General features: G+C 30.4%; 1 protein-coding gene across 18 annotated transcripts in view; it reads right to left on the bottom strand.

Annotated features, from left to right (window-relative positions):
* Positions 1–16,043: 16,043 nt before the first annotated feature.
* Positions 16,044–20,051, bottom strand: part of LOC101889073 (polypyrimidine tract-binding protein 2-like) — a 420,192-nt gene continuing 416,184 nt past the window's right edge. For 17 of the 18 annotated variants that reach the window (XM_059119292.1, XM_059119290.1, XM_059119297.1 and 14 more), the window contains 3 exons: positions 19,450–19,666; positions 17,107–17,184; positions 16,044–17,021 (listed from right to left, as the gene is read on the bottom strand). In XM_059119292.1, the coding sequence (XP_058975275.1) occupies positions 16,889–17,021; positions 17,107–17,184; positions 19,450–19,666 (428 nt within the window). In that variant the 3' untranslated portion in view covers positions 16,044–16,888. The remainder of the gene's footprint in view (positions 17,022–17,106; positions 17,185–19,449; positions 19,667–20,051) is intronic. The other variant, XM_059119285.1, reaches the window with a different exon arrangement.

Below are 20,051 nucleotides of genomic sequence, written 5' to 3'. Positions count from 1 at the left end.
ACGAAGACCAGGACCTGCATAGAAAATTTTTTGTCACAGACTGTAGTTCCCATTCCAAACTCTAAAAACGTAATTTGAAACTACTCCGGTGAATATAGACGCTAAAATCATCAAAATACGAAATATCGGGAGGTACGGTTATAGGGGGGGCTATACGAAGACGTGAACCTGCTCAAACAATTTTCTGTATTAGGCTTTAGTATCCATTACGAACTTTAAATACCAAATTTTAAACAATTCCGGTGAATAATGTAGCAGTAATCATCAAAATACGGAATATCGGGAGGTACCGTTATATGGGGGCTATACGAAGACGTGAACCTGCTCAAACAATTTTCTGTCATAGGCTGTAGTATCCATTACGAACTTTAAATACCAAATTTTAAACATTTGCGGTGAATAATGTCGCTTAAATCACCAATATACCGAAAATAGGGAGGTACAGTTATATGGGGGCTATAACAAATCGTGGGTCTACGTTTTGGCCCATTTTCAATGCCAAAAGTCCTGCAGACATATTAAATATTTGAGTAAAATTTTATCAATTCCGCAGCTAGAATGATTTCCACAGACGGACAGGCGGATAGGCGGACGGACATCGCTAAATCGACATAGAACTCTATGCTGATCAAGAATATATATATATTTTGTGGAGTCTAAAATGTATATTTCGAGGTGTTACAAACGGAATGACAAACTAAATATACCCTCCATACTATGGTGAAGGGTATAAAAATGGGGAGGTTACAAACTATTATCATACGATATACAATTTTTAGAAACTGTAACTTTAAACAAGTAAAAAAACATTAAGTTCGGCCGGGCCAAACTTTTAATACCCTCCACCTTAGGGTAAAAGAAACATTAGAAGAAATGTGGCAAAAACCATCAAAATGCCGAATACCGGGAGGTACCGTTATATGGAGGCTATATCAAATCATGGACCCATGCATGCAATGTTTCGCCACCGGAGCTGGAACCCATTATGACCTATAATTACAATGTTTCGCCACACGAACTAGGACCCATTATGACCCACAAATACCAATTTTTAGGCAATTAAGTTAAAAAATGTGGCAAAAACCATCAAAATACCGAATATCGGGAGGTACCGTTATATGGGGACTATACCAAATCATGGACCCATTCATGCAATGTTTCGCCACATGAACTAGGACCCATTATGACCAACCAATACCAAATTTCAGACAAATCCGTGAAAAAATGTGGCAAAAATCATCAAATTACCGAATATCGGGAGGTACCGTTATATGGGGGCTATACCAGAACGTGGACCGATATATCTCATTTTCAATACCAACCATCCTAGACACAATGCAAATTGCTCTGCTAAATTTTGGTGCTCTATGTCAAATAATGTGGGCTGTATCGTGATTTCAACAGACAGACGGGCAGACAGACAGGCAGACAGACGGACTTTAAATCGACTAACAATTTTAAGCTGATTATGAATATATATATATATACTTTATGGGGTCTACGACGAATATTTAAGGATGTTACAAACGGAAAGACAAAGTTAATATACCCTACTTCCCAAGGTGGAGGGTATAAAAAGTAGTTGTAATAAAATAAAACTATTTTCATTTTTTTAAGGAAAAATTATTCCTTGGTCGAAGGAACTTTTTAATGTTCAAACAATTATTTTACTTATTTTTTATTACGGATTGAAAAAAAAAAAACCAAATCTAGTTTATGTGTTTGTTTTCTCTTTCGAGACGAGCTTAATGATCAGGAATTTGCAGTGAAAAGGAAAGCCAGATAGACACTATCACACACTCACCACTATGCGACGCGTTTCGCCGTTGGTTAAGCGGCTCATCAGGCATATTTGGTGTGGATGATGGCTTACAAGGGCCGTTCTCTGGAAAGTAGTATTGCAAATTAGCATATGCGAATTATACACTAGAAACTCTCCAGGTTCGATTCAAGTTCTATTGGCAGATCTTTTTCACAGCAATGTTTTTTTTTTTTTTTTTTGTTAACATTTTCATTGCGACATTCGATTTTTCAAGTCTTATAATTGTAAATCATTTAAACGCGCTAATTTGTTTATTTAACATAATTCTTCTAATTTATTTTTTTGGAATTTTTAGAATGCCTATAATTGTTGTTTAAATATTTATATATATTTATTTGTATATATATGTCAATACGCTTTAATTTCAATCCAGTTAAATTCTTTGCTTTTACATTAAGATTTAGCGTTTTTTCTTATTCTTTCTCTTAATTTTCTTTGCATTGTTTACATTATTTATTTTTTGTTTCTCTCCATTATATTAAAAATTATTATGCAAATACAATTTTCGGTTTAAATGTGTGTGTATGTTGTAAGTTATTTTCCTTAATTGTTTTTAATAATTTACAAATATTTGATTACTTTCTGCTTTTGTTTCTTAGTTCGTCCGTTTAAAATACGTGTCTGCATATATCTATATGTATATATTTACCATCGTTGGGATAAATATTTCATTTAAAAAAAATGTTTTTCTTGTATGAACATTTTTCATTTTAGTTTAATATTTCCCTTTGGAAGGTTGAAGGTCATTACGAATGTTTTATGTAATTACATAATCCACTTAATGCTAAGTCTAATTATAAAGCATCATAATGCATATGTTTTGCATATAACATTCAATGGCCTTTCGTCCTAAGGTTTTTGTATGTTCATGTTGTTTTTGTTATTTTTTCTAAATAATATAAAGTGCAATTCTTCACAAGCCTTTAAAACTGATGGATGTACATAAATGTTTTGGGCGATTTGGTTTGTTTTTGTGGTATTTTGAATTTGGGTTATCTTTCTTTATCGAGGAGGGGTTACAAAATAAAAATTACTATTTTTTTTGTTTTTGTGAAAACAGCACTTTTTTTCAATTGTTTCCTTTCGTTCTCAATAAAATCTTTTCCACTTCTTTTAGGTATGTATATAATACTATATATATGTCTATGTATAATTATGTATGTATATATTGTAAGTTTGATTTGTCATTAGTTGTAGTTTTCTTTTTTCTTGTGTTAAGTCAATAAATTTTCTTTTTCATTTTTTGTATTTAATAGAAATTCCTTTTAATCCTTAAATGGGTTTCACATTTTTTGTTTTGTGTATAAATTGGCCTTTTCCAAAAGCCAAAAATTCTATTCTCTATTCTTCACATTTATATTGATTTGTACAAATTATATGTATGTAGTAGTACTATATAACAAGCTCTCTTTTATATATATATTTTTTTTAATGCAAACCAATTTTTTTTTAATAACACAAATAAAATTTTAAATAATTATTCAGAATGTCATAGTAATATTTATTGATAATTTTAATTAATTAAATATTAAAATAAAAAATTATGAACATTTTATAAATCTAAACAAAACTGAATATATTTTTCTGGGTTCTTTTTATTTTTATTTTGAAAGCGGGAATTTTGTCTTGCATGACTGCAAAATTTAAGCAAAAATCATTTTTTTAAATTGTATTTCGCTCTATTCAAAACGTGCAGCATACTTCAGCGTAATAAAAGAGAATTTTGTAACACATAGAAGAGTGTTAAATTATTAAATTGAAGATTGTATATTATAATCTTCATATGTACAATATTTAATAGTTGAACTGGTTGAAATCTATTTGCATAAATAACACAAATATCGATGAGGAAATTTTTCACATATCGCATTTTTGGAAAGCGAAAAATAAGAAAAAATAGAAATAATTAATTATTTTATTCAAAATGTCAAGCGACTTAAACTAAATTGTTGAACTGTACATAGAATCTGTGTATCTGTATATGTATTTTTGTATACTCCACCATAACATGGAGGGTATATTAAGTTTTTCATTTCGTTTCTAATTCATCGAAGTAATCATTTTAGACACAACAAAGTTTGTATATTCATCGGCATTTGATTTGATATTTAAATATTGTTAGGGGTTCCTACCCATCTTGCAGAAAACAGTTAATATGAGACCACATTGTGGTATACAGGATGAGATGAAAAAACTGCAACCAAATTCAGACTGCTGTCATTTCTAAGCCACTCGTTCGAAAGCTTTTAAAATTATTCCAGTGACAGCTCATTATATTGTTTACAAGCGTACAAAAGCATTTTCGTGAGAATTTTCCAGGAAAATAGTTATTTGTGATGGAATTCAAGCGTGATAATGTGATTTCTTTATATTTGGCTGGAAAACCACTAGTGGCTATCGTTAGAGCAATCCAACATTTAAATGTGAATAAACCTTTTGTGTCTCGTACCATCGCTCATTACCGTGATACTGGTAGCGTAGCCTGACGTCAAGGAAGTGGACGGAAGAAAACAGCAACATCAGCAGAAATTGTTCGAAAAGTAAAGGAGCGACTTGATCGAAACCCGCGTTGCAGTGACTCGTGAGCTGAACATTTCGCAATATTCCATTCACCAAATTACAAGCTCGGGTTAAAGTCATTGAAATTCCAAAAAGTACAAGATCTTACACCCCAACAGAAAGAAAATAGACTCAATAGAGCTAAAGAGTTGCTTCGCTTGGCCGAAAGTGGTGAACAGCCGAATTTGGTTTTCTCCGATGAGAAAAAATGAATGAGCCGCAGACCTTGGACATTCCAACATAACCTAGCACCATCGCAGTCACGGTTACAAAATGAGGTTCCTCGCTTCATATTCAGCGCCCAATGGCCACCAAAATCTCCGGATACCAATCCGTTGGATAATGTGTCTGGAGTATTTTGGAAAACAAGGTTGGCACTAAGAAATACCAAAGTGTCGAGCACCTCAAGCAAGCGCTTCGCCGGGAATGGGCCAAATTACTGCAGAACAAAATTCGGGCAGCGTGTGAAGTTTCATTGTTGATATAGGTGCTACTTATTTACTACCATGGTACAATCATATCAAGGTAGGGCTATGATACCATATGATTTCAATTTTTTTATTTTCTTGGCTTAAATGTCATCTTTATTTGTCTATGTATGTGTTTTCTTATCGATAACAAAAAAAAATGTTCAGAAAACGTTCAAATTCGGATGTTTTCAAAGTGTTTATTTCATCGTATGCATAGACAAAATCTAGAGTTTTTGTAGCGAAATAATATATATAGAACCTGGTTTTGAAAAGAAGTGTTGGCCTTTCATTCAGTTTTCGCGGTTTTCAATTATTTATTCAATTTGATACTATTTCTGATATTACAAGCCAAACAGGTAGTCCTCTATACTTGCAATTTTTTCAAAGTTGACCTACCTTCTCTTCATTGTACCATGTTTACTACTATGGTAGAACGGAACGGAATTGTCTAAAATTTTGTATTTGAAGTTTCTGATGTGTGTGTAACTGTCTTAAAATAAATTGTTGACAAAGGTCCTACTTATTTACTACCATGGTAGAAGAATATAGGTAGACGCGTCGACACAGCTGCTGGGACAATGAACTGTCAAATCAATTTTGGAATCGAAAATGTTGAATGAAAAATTATTTAAATTTGTAATAGCCTCCGAATGACATAGTATAAGAAAACATCTAAAAATCTACTTATATTTGAAAAAAACATTTAAATTTTTTGACATATCAATGCAAGCGTTGATGCATCTACCTGTATTCTTCTGCCATGTTTACTACTTATTTAATATAACCTCGTGGACAAGAGAGCAAAATGTCCCAAAATGTACAACTGAGAATATAGAATAAGCTAAGTACTATATTGTAGCATACTCTCAGGAGGCTGTAAATATTTTCTTTCATATTCCTTAAATTTATTATTAGAAATGCAATTAGCTTTGCGTAAAAAGAATTTTTACGAATGTTGACTATTTCCAAATAAGTCATACATTTTTCAACGTTATTATCGGATAAGATAAAAGAAACATAAGTATCATACCGATAGAAAAAGTGCCGTCAACTTTAATTTATAGTTTTCATACATAATTTTGCGTTTTACTATTTGTCGATATTTGATGATCATTCAAAAAATTGTTAGAGAATGCAACTTCAGATATTGATTCGAAATAGTCCAATTAAAAAGCGCTTTTGTCATTTGTAATTTTTTTCAAAAATTGTTATTATGTTTCGAATAATATTAATGGTCCCACTCACAATACAATAGTTTTGACAGCATTTGAAAATGTATGTATAAATTTTATATAGTTAAAGAAAAAATTAAAGAAAGATTTTTTCTGTCGGTGAAAATCAAAAGGCAAGGAGTAAATGTGATTCTCATTGACTTGTGAATGCTCGACACACACACCCTAGAGATTGCTTTTCACGGACGTAGTACTGTCAATAAAAGGTGAAATAGCCAAGTTACAATTCCCTTCGCAGGGATGAAATCATGATATTGATAGCGATCAGTAAATACTGTCAAGCTGTCAGTCTTGTTAAAAAAACTACTCTCTGTAATAGAGAATATTATGAAGTTAAGCCAATGGGGGATTCAGCTTCTGATTGGATGATTTTCGATTTGAAGGATTGCCATAAAATTGTTTAGTTTTTTTATTAATCTTTGTTCTCCCGTAATATCTGCTCAAAGAAGCTGGTTTGACCATTAGAAAAGTACGGAAATACTACATCGACTTTGTTATTGTTATATATTAAAATATTGAGAATTTCGAAAATTGATATATTAAAGCTATTTGTCCCGAAATATAAATTATATTTCTTTTAAAAGCCTTTTGGGGGTTTTTTAATGTTTTTAGATACATATTTGATACAACTGTTAGCTTAAATTCTCAATGAAATTAATATTGGGAAAATTAAATATTTGTTACAGTTGTCACACAGTGTTATCTCTTAATTTAATAATTAAAAAAACTTATTTATTTTTTTCAAGCAACACTTGTGCACTTTCAGTGTAAACGACAAATAATTATATTATAATAATTATAATTCTTGTGAATATTGTAGCATACTTTACGGCTGTACAAAAAATTAAGCAAACCAAGTGAATAAAAACAAATAAAAAACTTTTTCCTAGAATCCACCATAAGACAAAAAAAATATTAAATATCAAGATTTCTGTACGTGAACCAATATAGTACCACCGGAAGTCGATTCAATAACAAACTACAACTACATTTAGAAATGTTGTTAAACCCATGAAAACACCGAATATATGGGGCCATAGGAGAGCGTGTACCTATATGAACATTATTAGAAATCAGTACAAACTCTTTTTCGTTAAAAATTGTAGATAAAATCACAAAAAATGCCTACACAGTCCAAAGGTCTAAAAATCAATTTCGTAACTATTTCATAGGAAAATGTGGTTTTAAGCATCAAAGTATCGAATATCGGGAGGTATCGTTATATAGGGGCTATATGAATATGAGGACAGATATACTTTAACTAATATAGGCTATACGTTTTATAATATGGGATGTATCCAAATAAATTTATTTACTTAGGCAGACATATAGTCGAACATAGACATAGATCGACTTAAAATGTATTTTGACGACGAACATATGCACTTTATGCAGTCTCCGACAAATGAAACGGTATGACAAATTAAATATATCGTCCTTCCTATCGGGGAAAGCATAAAAAAGAATAAAAAAATAGTTGAGAAATCGGCTCCGATATTATAAGGAGAGAAATATATTAACCTCCGATAAACTTCCCGAGTTTCCTGATGTTTATCACGATTTTTATATACCAAACTCTGTAGGAAAGCGGTACGATATTTCACAACACAGTATTTATTGACTGTATTCCGTCATAAGGATGTTGTTGGAAAAGAAACAGCAGCAGCAGATAGTCTTAATTCTGCTCTAAATAAATCATGTTTGGGATTTTTTGACAAAATATTTTTATTGGAAGTATAAAAGGAATTTTTATTTAGTTTTTTTTTCTTTTTTCAGAAAAACTTTTTAATGACAATTAAATTTAATTATTTAATAGCCCAGAATCAATATTAGGACGTATCACGTTAAAGTATATTGTGTAATACTAAATATCTATTTGACAATATTTGCACCAAAAGTAAGTAATAAGAACAAAAAAAATCTCCTCGTAGTGAAGCAAATCTACTCAGTCGAAATGTTCAGAATTGGGACAGCCTGAAATTTTTCATAAGAAAGGTTTATTGAAAATTTATCAAACCTTTTAATGCCGCTTAGAAATATTAATACGAAAAATTCAATATTTAATATTTAACATGTTAAAAAGGACAATTTGGAATGAATTTGGAAATTTACAAAAAAAAAAAAAAATCCATTAAAAAATCTGTTAAAATCTTAAAAATACCAAATATAGCCGTTATATTGGGGTCTCTACGACGTGAACAAACATAGGCTTTGTTTGTCATAATGAAATAAACGAAATTGAAATAAACGGTGAATAATATAGCTAAAAGCATCAAAATACCGTATAAAGGAAGGTACCGTTATATCAGAGCTATACGAAGACCTGGACCTGCATCGAAAATTTTCTGTCACAGCCTGTAACATTTACATTACGAACAATACAATACAATACAATATTTCAAACTATTTCGGTGAGTATTGCACCTAAAATCGTCCAAATACCGAATATAGGGAGGTACTGATATATGAGGCCTATACGAAGGCCTGGACCTGTATGTATAGACAACTTTCTGTCACAGACTGTAGTTCCCATTAGGAACTCTAAATACGTAATTTGAAACTACTCCGGTGATTAATGGCGTTAAAATCGTGAAAAGTACCGAATATAGGGAGGTATCGTTATATGGGGGCTATACGAAGACGTGGACCTACACACGCAATTTTCTGTCTAAGGCGGTACTATGCATTTTGAACTTCAAATACCAAATTTGAAGCAATTCCGGTGGGAATAACGTCGTCAAATTCATCAATATACCAAATATCGGGAGGTACCATTATATGGGGGCTATATGAAAACGTGGACCGACATGGCCCATTTACAAACTTAACCTGCCTACCGGTAAACTATGTATGTATGCAAAATTTTAGCCTTCTATCTCAATTCGTTCAAAAGATAGCGTGATTACAACAGACACACGGACATCGCGAAATCGACTTAGAATTTTAAGCTGATCAAGAATATATATACTTTTTTTGGGTCTGACATGAGTTACAAATGGAATGACAAAGTTAATATACCCTGCATAGTATGGTGGAGGGTATAAAAATATGTGAATGACTAAAGACTGTGCTCAAAAATATAGCATTCTGTCCGAATTGAAATATTTAAGAATTTCCGTGATTTGCTCAAGGACAAAATGATTTTGTCTAGGTGTTTGTATCCGTATACGCCACATTTTCTATGACATTATTTAAAAGTCATAAAGTATTCGACATTCGAATAACCTGTGTTATCTCCTCGTCCTAATGAATTATAACGATTAATCTAAAGATTAAATTTCATTATGGCTAAAGCACACACTAACTAATAAAATCCCGTGTTCAATTATCAGATACAAATAATATACGTGTCCAATTGCGTAAAAGTTTGTACAAATCGTTGCTAAATGTCGTGTATTTACTTAACAGTCTAATGTAAACTACCTTTTTCGCCTACAAGAAGTTACTGAGCAGGACATAATTTTAGCGACGCACCGTGGCTCTGCACTTACCTTTAATATTATACAAATGGAAATTTGCGGATATTAACAAAATAACACATCCACCCAAAAAAAAAAAAAAATCGATAAAATTAATATATGCCAATCCCTAAAACACGCTATGGTCTGAATTGATAAAAACAATTTGAAATAAATTGGGACAAACAACAAATTTCTTGTTATAATATTTATTATTATATTTTATTGTTCAAAAAAAAAAAAAACTTGTATTACGACTTATACAACAAAAATTAAAAATAAAACTGTATGTTTTGTAAACAGTTTTACAGCACAAAAAACACATACGTTTCCATTGTTTCTGTTATTTCTTTTTTTTTTTAATTACTATAATTTACAACAACTAAAATATGCTACAATATTCATATAACTATGTTTTCATTTTGCATGTTTGTTATTTCCGTTCTTTTTTTTGCCTTTTAATAATAGTAATGATAGTAATAATAATTATATAAGAATTAAATGTTAATATACAATATGTTTGTGTTTTGAGAGATGTTTTGACGAGGCGCGACATGGCGCCCAACATTACAATAATCTCAACTCGAGAGAGGAGGGTTTTTTGCTTTTCGGTCTTTTTTTTAATTGTATTTTGCTTTAAATAGGATCTCAGTTATGTTTTGTTAATCTGCTTTCCTCGTTTGATATGAGAGAAACTAAGTCTTCCCGCTTTATTTGTTTGTTTTCCTCTGCTTCTTCTTCTTCTTCTACTACATTATCTAAACTAGTTAACGCTTGGTACAACAGTACAATTGTGTTTTTTGTTTGTTTGTTATGTTTACTTAACATTTCAAGTAGCTTACTAAATGCTTTCATTTTGTTATGTGCGCTTTGGCGCGCATACGATTTCATTTGTTTTTTGTTTTTTTAATTATTTTACTTTAAGTCAATTAATGATTGTTGTAGTAGTTGTTATTTGTTTGCTTTTTTATTTTGTAGAAATAGTTGTTGATTGTTAATGTTTTACAATAATAATATTCCTGTATGTAGTTTGCATGTGTTCTTTTGCATTATGCTTGTAGAATTGAATTAAGAATTTAAAATAAATTTTAAAAACATAATTTTAAAGTAGAACTAATGATGTGAGATTGTAAAGCAAGGTTAATTAGATAGAAAGGTTTAGATTTTAGAAATCATGGCTAACAGTTTTGATGTTTACATTGAGAAATGCTCAGTCATAAAAATTCGAATTTCTGAGTACAGATTAGAAATCTAATGCGATTTTATTTTCAAAATATGAAATGATGTCGACCACTCTGTTTTTTTTAAAGGGGTGTGTATCCAATGAGCCGACATCTTTCTGTAATTTTCAATTTTCCTTTGAAAATTGAAGACTGCCAATTTCATTTTTTTTTGTTTTTGAAAAGTGAATATATTAATAACAATTTGTGCCGATTTGGCGATTCGAATGTAAAACATCAATTTCAAATGTGTGTGTTTTTTTTTAAATTTTTGAAAATCAAAAATTTGAAAAGCTTATGAAGAATTCAAGAAACATGTTCCTTGCCTTTATTAGATATCCACTACCCATCCTCTAAATACCTAGCCCTTTGTCGAAAATATTTACCTAAATCAAACATGTTCTAAGCAACAAATCACCTGAAGTAAAATTCTATTTGAAATCCTCCAAGAAATTATTGTGATAATATTTGGGCATTGTTGATTTCTCTTAAATTCTGTACACAAACTGTTATGGCCAAAGACTAATAGAAAATAACTTCTGTTTCTGCAAAATTTGAATTGAGAGATTTCCTAACCATTATTTTTTTAATATTTTCATGTTTTTATTGATTTGACACAATCGATTAATTTTGAAGACAAAACCATTCAATTCGAATTTCACACAAACCGAACCATAGATATACTAGTTTGAAAATACTATTTAAATCTTTTTAGGTTGTTAAAATTTGCAAAGCAAAAGTTTTGCTTTGTTTCATTATGCCAATATTTCTATTACACCTAAAAGTATGCAACACATTTTGTTTTAATTATGTTTTGTTATCTTTAAATTCTCTTAAGAAATTCCTGCCTTCAAGACTATCATTCTTATTTAAAAAAAAACCCATTAGTTAATAAAAATATATTCAGCGAATGTCTGTGTGTGTTTTTTTTTTTCATAACAATTAACATAAAAAACAAATTTATATTTTTAATATTTTTTTTTCTTCTAATAAAATTAAATTATTTAAAAACTAGTTAAAAAAATTGTCTTATTGATTTCATTTCTCATATAGTTTTTTTGTTTATCATTTATTATTTTGTTTTTTTTTTTCTCTTAGCTCTTGGTTTGCATTTGAATGTAGTAGAGTTTTTGTTTGTTTTGTTGTATTGATAAATTTGAATTTTTGTTTGTTTCTTGTTGCTGTTGTCTTGTATTTTCTTGTTGTTGTTCTTAATTTTCTAATAAATTGTTTGTTTTTTGCCATAAAAACTAAGTTGTTTTTTGTTTTGTTTTCTCACTTATCCTTAGGTATGTATATATATGTTTTAAGATTCCCATTTTTTTGTATTTGTTTAAAAATATATTTATAATAATATTAATAATAATATAATAATAACACTATATCAGCAAATACACAAAAAAAATTTGTTCATTTCATTTTTTTTCTGTTCTTCTCAGTTTTGTGTGGGGTTGTGGTTTTGTTTAAAACGAAACACAGTTGATATTCTCATATATATATATATATGTATGTATATATTTAGGTAGGTTCTTCCTTATTTCCATATTATTCATTTTTTTTGTTGGTTTGTTTTGTAGTAAACGTATGTAGTTGTTTTATTATGCGTGAATATATGTTTTTGTTTTGTTGGTTTCATATATATACTACACAATTATGTATGTATGGTTATGTATAGTTTTGTTTTAGAAATATGTTTATGTTTTGTTCAATAGCTTAATTATGTATTAAAGTTCAGTTTTTTTTTTGTTCATTTTCCAGCTACTATAAAAGAAAAAAATATTCTGGTACTATAATTATATTCATTTTCAAAGAGGTGTTGGGTGGTGGGGTTATGAAATGTTTTATTTTTGTTATTTTGTAGAGATCTTAATAACATTGTACTACAAGCCAAAAAACTAATTTCTGTAGAATTAAAATGCCTTTCCATGTATGTTTTTAGAGATGTGATATGGTAGCTGGGATGTTCATGACTATTTTAGAATATTGCAGATTTTTAACACAGCAAAAATTATTAATTTAAAATTGCCTTTTAAGTTTTAATTCCTTTAGACTTTTCAAATTTAATGTGGACCAAATTTTCTTTAAATTTAATCGAGATCGAAAATAAATTGATCGTTGCCGTTAGCAATACCTTTATAAATTCCTGTCTCAAGTCAAAAAAGTCAGTAAAAAACTCAAAGATATTGGGAGAGCAATCTTTCAAGAAAATCTTTTATCTTTCTCATTTTGATTTTAAACATTTTGGGTCAAATTATGCCAATTGGTAAGGATTAGACCATTTTTCATAGACGCTTTCGCTTGCAAAACCTATTTTATTAAACTACCTACCTACCTGTTTCTTTCATTCATTTCTAATTTCATGAGAGCATTTGTTCATCATCAAGGACTATGATTCGAATCGGCTTTAATGATTCGGAATAAGAATATCACGTCTTACATAAATATTTATGGTAAATTCAAAAAAAAAAAAAAAAAATAAAATAAAAGGTTATAGGATCTCTAATTGAAAAATATTGCGATTCGACTTTTTATTCTTCCCGCCAACAATAAACATATTCGTATCTGAAAATTATTTATTCCTTTAACCATTTTGCTCGTGTAACAAAGAATTTCCCAAATGCACGTTTCTTTATCCTTCTGAGAGATGTCAATTTTTATTTAAAAAATATAATTTCATAAGAGCATTTTTTTATCATCAAGGACTATAAAATCGAATCGGCTTTAATGATTCGAAAAAAATATCGCGTTTTTTTAATGTTTAAAGTAAATTTGAAAGACATTTAATCGGATCTCTAATTAAAAAAACATTGCGATTCGACATTTTATTCTTCCCGCCAACAACAAAAAACGTATCAAGTCTCAACATTATTTATATGTTACAAATTAGTCTAGGGTAATGCGGAGGGAGGGAACAAATGACCTACCCATTATTCAAAAATTAAAAGAAAAGGAGTCATGGAAACCAATTTCACTTTTCTAAATCTCACATTTGAATTCAGATTCCAAAAATCGAATCGGGTTTTATTACACACCAAAAAATCTTCAAATATGGGTTTATGTGGGGGGAATGTCACTTGGCAAGTTACCATTGTTATGATATAATGTGAAATTAAACCGTTTATAACTTGCAACTAGTTCATTGAGGATATATAAGACTCATTTTCAACATTCTAATCCTACAAAAACCAGTCAAGCAGTACCATATCAAAATCAATTTTAAATCAAAGGAAAGAGTATTTAATGATCCTATGCATGATAGCATCCGATACTCTTTCTTATGCAGACAAACCAGAGAAATATTTTTTGAAATAAATGTGGTCGGAAAATGAGTTTGGATGACGTTCTTTATCTCAAAGCTTAAATTTGTTCCAAAAACTACAAGGAAATGTTTCACCCACATTTTTTCTTTTTCAACACTTTGTAATCCTAATTTTGATTTGATTTGATGATTTGAGAATATTACTTTCATGGCAATTTTTATGAATACGGTAATTGAGTCCCATCCTACTCAAAATAATCAATTAATAGGTCATTGGGTCTGTTTTTCAAATTTGAAATTTAACTAGAAAAACAATGAAAAATTGAAATTGTGTTTTTCTTTTGCATTCACTTTAATATCGTCATACAGAAACAGGCCCTCATGATTTAATGTTATGGAACTTTTTATACAGAACATTTTAACGGTCCATTAAAAAACTAAATTTTATTTTTCAATTAAGAACAAGTTGCTGCAATTATTGATAATATTTGGCACACAACAAGTGTTTCAATATTACCCTTTTAAAAATAGAGTTGAGACTAAGATTTTGCGTGTCAGTTTTAAACAAAAGCAGATTCTACGATTATAAAAGGTTCATATGCAGTATGACATACTTTGAACCATTTTATTTCGAAAAAATCTTGTTCGAGTTTTTATTAAAAATATTAACTGAATGATAGTTAGACGATCAGTAGAAAGTTATCAATGCTCTACAACTAACATACCCAAATAATCTCATATTCGAAAATTGTGTTTTTAGTTTTCAGCCTTTTCGAAAAAAAAACTAATTCAGACATTCGATATCGCATAATTTTCTTATCTAGGTAAATTTGTGCTACATGAAAAAGTTGATTGAAACAACTCGAGCATTAGACCCTTCTTTCAATGACTATTGAGTTAGGGGGCAGATAACAATTTGCTTTTATCCAAATGGAAATATTGCTTGAAACAAATTCAAATGTCTATTGACATAAAGGGCAGATTACAAGTTAAAAATGAAAAAAAAAAATACTTTTTAAAATGGTCAGAAAATGTTAATGGCGGCACAATTTAAAGCAATACATACATATGTTATTATATTCTGAAAAGTGTAACAATACACATTTTATAAAAACATTCATGAAAAAAAAAAAAATATATACAAAAGGATGGGTTACATTATGGGACCAATTACTTTATTTTAACTTCTGAGAATTAGCGCCTTCTTTGGAGGACATTCTAACTTGTAGGACAGATTACAGATCAAAAGAATATTTTCAGAAGAGATACATAGTTTTAGTTGAGGTGTATGCATTTAAAGCAGCAGATTAACATATTTCTAGATTTTGAAACGTTTAACGAAATCACATTTTAGGAAAACCGACATGAAAGAAATTCTACCATAACCTCACTCTACAAATAGATTTACCAATTTTATTTTTTCTAACCTGTAGTTCAATGCCTTTTTTCTCTCGATCATTCTATCGGCCACATAAAACTGTTTGCTGCTATTGCAGTAGTGTTCATCTTCTTGTGGCTGTTGTTAGCTGCTGGTAGTATTATCGAATAATATTCTAGTCATAAAGTGCTTTTGTTTTATTAAATTGGGGTATATTTGATTTTTGTTTGTTTTTTTTTTATTTGTAATAAATTGTTTTTGTTTTATTTTATTTTTTTATTCATATCCTAAACTTAAGTTCACATCCAGTAAATTGAATTATAATATGTTTAAAAAATAATGATATTTAAAAAAAAATAAAACGAGAATTACAAATTAATAATAAAAAATAATTTCACATTGTTGTTGTTGTTGTGTTTTCATAAAAAATTATATATAAAATATTATAGGCTTTTTTGTTGATTTATTTTTGTTGTTGTTGTTTCTATATGTAAATATATAAAAATATGTAAGTAGTAGGTAGTAGTAATAGTAGTATGAGAATAGAAATAAAAGAGAGGAAACAATTTAGTATGTAGTTTTGTAACTTCTTCTATCCAACGACAACTTGCTTAATACTTTTACACAATTTAATAATAATTATAATAATAATAATTAAAATTTATACAGTAGAATTTGTTTATAACTAATTTGTTATATAAAGAACATTTGGGTGACCTATAGAATAAAATACTTATAAACAAATACTACTGCTGCTGTTTTAATTTGATTTGATTGTTGGATTCCAATATTGTTGCTGTTGGTGGAGGTGGTGGTGATGATGTTGCTAGATTGGTTGGTTGGTTGGTTGTTTAGTTTCTTGGATTGGCTGCTTTCTTTCTTTTATTTTGCGAGGAGTTGTGAGAAAGCCTTTGAAGAGAAGCAAAATAGAAAATTTGCTTTGCATTTTCCGATGGTATGTTTGTTTGTTTGTTTCAGTTTGTTCTCTGTTAATCTGTGTAAATAATGTGGTGGCATTTGTTCGCATTACATGTTCGCCTTTGATTGTTAACAATTTATTTACTCCTACAATTAACTTCTTCATCTTCTGCTACGGCTGCTCCTTTAGCTTTGTTTTCTTTAAAAATTTGTTCTTTTCTTTTTCTCTATACTAATCAGATTTCCTTATATTTGTTTTGTTAAATTTAAATGATTTGTTTCCAGTTTTATAATTTTTATATTGTTTGTTGGTTTTTGTTTTTTGTAGCAGTATTATATACTTTGCTTAGCTTGCTGCCTATGTTCTTGTTCTGGTTGTTTTCCTTTTTTTAGGGTTTCTTTATTATAGTTTAAATTGTTTTTTTGTTTTTAATATATATTATGTAGATTTTTTGTTTTTTAAATGTTATGGGTTTCATTTTGCTTTTTTGCGTTAATTAATAAATCTCTCAGATTCATGCAGGTTTATTGAACAGGTTGTTGTTGTTGCTGGTATTGTTATAGTTGTTGCTTCAGATATTTGATTTAGAGAAACTGACACGTAAATGATTCGATTCAGATAACTGATGATTGTGCATTTTGATTAAAGCCAAGACGGCTTCTTCGACAGTGGAGAGCTGTAACAAGGCCATTTTGCGATCCCTACTGGAAGTTTTTGAAAAGAGAACAAAAAAGAGAAAATTATTTAGTAAAATTTGCAACAAATGCGATATTTGAAATGAATACTTACGGGAAAAATTTAAATGCCTTAACTTCAAATTTGTTGGAGGTGAAGGCTTCTTTTATATCTTCCTCGGTGCAGGATGATCTGGAAGATGGAAAAGAAAACAAATATTTAAGTAAAATTGGTATCAAATTTTAGAGTAAAATAACTTCTAGTCTAATTTTTATGTATTCTCTAGAATGAGAAGATATGCCAAAAAAAATTAAAAATAAAATATCAGAAAACAAAGAAGAAGCATTTTTGACCTCCACCACAAGATGGGGCTATATAAAAAATTTCAGTTTGTTTGCAGGACTGGTCTGTGACCTCTTTTCTCTGTCAATTGGATTTTTCCCGTTTTTTTGGGTGATATTTCATATTTCGTTCTCTGTGTAAAACATTCGCCATTTTGAAGTTACTGTTAATACAGGGTGCGAGAAAAAACTGCAACCAAATTCAGACTGCTGTCAATTCTAAGCCACTCGTCCGACAGCTGTTAAAATTATTCTAGTGACAGTTCATTATAACGTTTAGAAGCGTACAAAAGCATTTTGGTGAGAGTTTTCCAGAAAAAAAAGTGATTTGATTTCTTAAATGAGTGATTTCTTTATATTTGAAAAACCACAAGTGGCTATCGTAAGAGCACTCCAGCATTTAAATTTGAATAAATCTTTTGTGTCTCGTACCATCGCTCGTTACCGTGATACTGGTAGCGTATCCCAACGCCAAGGAAGTGGACGGAAAACAGCAACATCAGCAGAAACGGTTCGAAAAGTAAAGAAGCAACTTGATCGAAACCCGCGTTGCAATGGCTGAAAAATGGGTCGTGAGCTGCACATATCGCAGTATTCCAATATTCATAGAAATTCCAAAAAGTGCAAGAACTTACACCGCAACAGAAAGAAAATAGACTCAAAAGAGTTAAAGAGTTGCTTCGCTTGGCCGAAAGTGGCGAACTGCCGAATTTGGTTTTCTTCGATGAGAAAACATTAGTTGTTCAGCAGTTTGTAAACGAAAATGTGCACCTTCGGTTGGCCACCAGAACTCAAGCGCCGGCCATGGTGATGGTGTGGGCCGCCATAACAGCCGATGGTGGCATCAGACCACAGAGTTCGTACATTCCAACACCATCCACCCAAGAATGGTTACAAAATGAAGTTCTTCGCTTGATTTCCAGCCCACAATGGCCACCAAAATCTGGTCGGATACCAATCTGCTGGACTATTGTGCCTAGAGTATTTTGGAAAGCAAGGTTGGCACTGAAAAATACAGAAGTGTCGATCACCTCAAGCAAGCGCTTCGCTGGGAATGGGCTAAAGTACCGCAGAGCAACATTCGGGTAGGGTGTGACGGTTTCATTGGCCGCTTGAAGGTCATAATTCGTGCCAAAGGTGACCAATTCGAAGAAATATAAACTTGTTCTAAAATTTGATGCTATATCTGAGATTCTTTGCTTTAATTCAATAAAATTAAAAAAAAAATGTAAAAATTATGACGTTTGAATTTGTTGCAGTTTTTTTACCTCACCCTGTATACTTTATGGGGTCTACGACGAATATTTATGGATGGAAGACAAATTTAATATACACTTCTTTCAAGGTGGAGGGTATAGAAATGACCAAAAAGACGCCCTTTGTTGACTCGTATTTTTATCTACAATATTGCCTATGTACCTAAAATGAACAGATTTCGAGAAATCTGAATCCCAATATTTGCAAAGGTGTGTGGTCACCTTGTAAAAACATAGATAGACCTTCAAAATATTTTCATAAAAAAACACAGTCTTTATAGCTCTAGAATTTTAGTTTTATTTAAATCTTTGGTTCCTCTTCTATTGAGCTTACGATCTCGTCACTTGGGTTAATTTTTTTTGTCATAGAAGTTATTTTTAAAATAACTTCTGGGGAGAATATCCCAGAAAAAAAAAAAAACAAGGGAACTGAGAAGGATTGGTGGCTCTTTCCGAAACCTAGGTATTTCCCCCTGGTAAACATTACCACCGTTCTCCACTAATAAACAAACGTTGTTTTTATAAAAACAACAATAAAGGGATTAAGCATGACCATTTTACAACAACAAAAAAACTATGGTATCCCGAACAAACAAGCCAACACTGTTCTATGCTCTACCTAATATTCCTAAAAATCCGCATTTTTTTTTTTTGCAAAAATTATTTTATTAATTCTACAATTTTGTCTGAATGCTTCCTTACATACAACCCGATGAGAGGATATTTTCCAAAATCCTTTCAATATAATATTTATAATTCAAATTGTTTATATTTGAATTTTTAAAAGTTACAAAGCTGCCTCTTAAACTTTTGCATATTATTTTTGTTCTTTATTTATTTATTTATTTTGTTTTACTTACGGAATGTTACTTAAATGCAATGTTGCCGATGGCGGATAGATGTTTTGATAATTTTTGCTGCCTGGTTTCTTGAATCGATGCAATGGATTCTGGGAATAGTCACGTGTTAGACCAGCATCAGGTTGTCCCTCTTTCGGCAGTTGTACGGCTTGATGTTTGCTGGCCATAACACGTACTGCCTTACCCCACAAGCGTAATTTGTCAAGGTGATTCATAGCTGTAAATGAAGACAAAAAAAAAAGACAAATGTTAGAAGGAACAGACAAATAAATAAAAATTCTAAATTATAAAGAGACAGGGAATGGGTTGATTTGTGGAGAATTTTAAGAATAATGGTTGAAAAATTCCAAGTGTTAAATGGCGAAGGAAGAACTTTAAAACGAAAGAAACATTTTTGGAACACCAATTAAAAAAAAAAAAACTTTATTTTAAGTTTCCTCCCGATGTGACTTTCTCTGAAGCCCATAAATATCTAGTACCTTTATTATCAACTCTAACTAATTCCTATTTATTTATTCTATAAATTTTCAATATTCAATTTGTTAAACTCATTTTCGTTTATATTGTCTTATGGGTTATTTTCCCCAGAGTTTGGTCAAAGT

This window comes from Musca domestica, unplaced genomic scaffold (assembly GCF_030504385.1).
Source record: "Musca domestica strain aabys unplaced genomic scaffold, Musca_domestica.polishedcontigs.V.1.1 1, whole genome shotgun sequence".
NCBI classification, from domain to species: Eukaryota; Metazoa; Arthropoda; class Insecta; order Diptera; family Muscidae; genus Musca; species Musca domestica.
The sequence above is the reverse complement of the archived record's forward strand: the minus strand, read 5'-3'. Positions and strand labels throughout refer to the sequence as shown.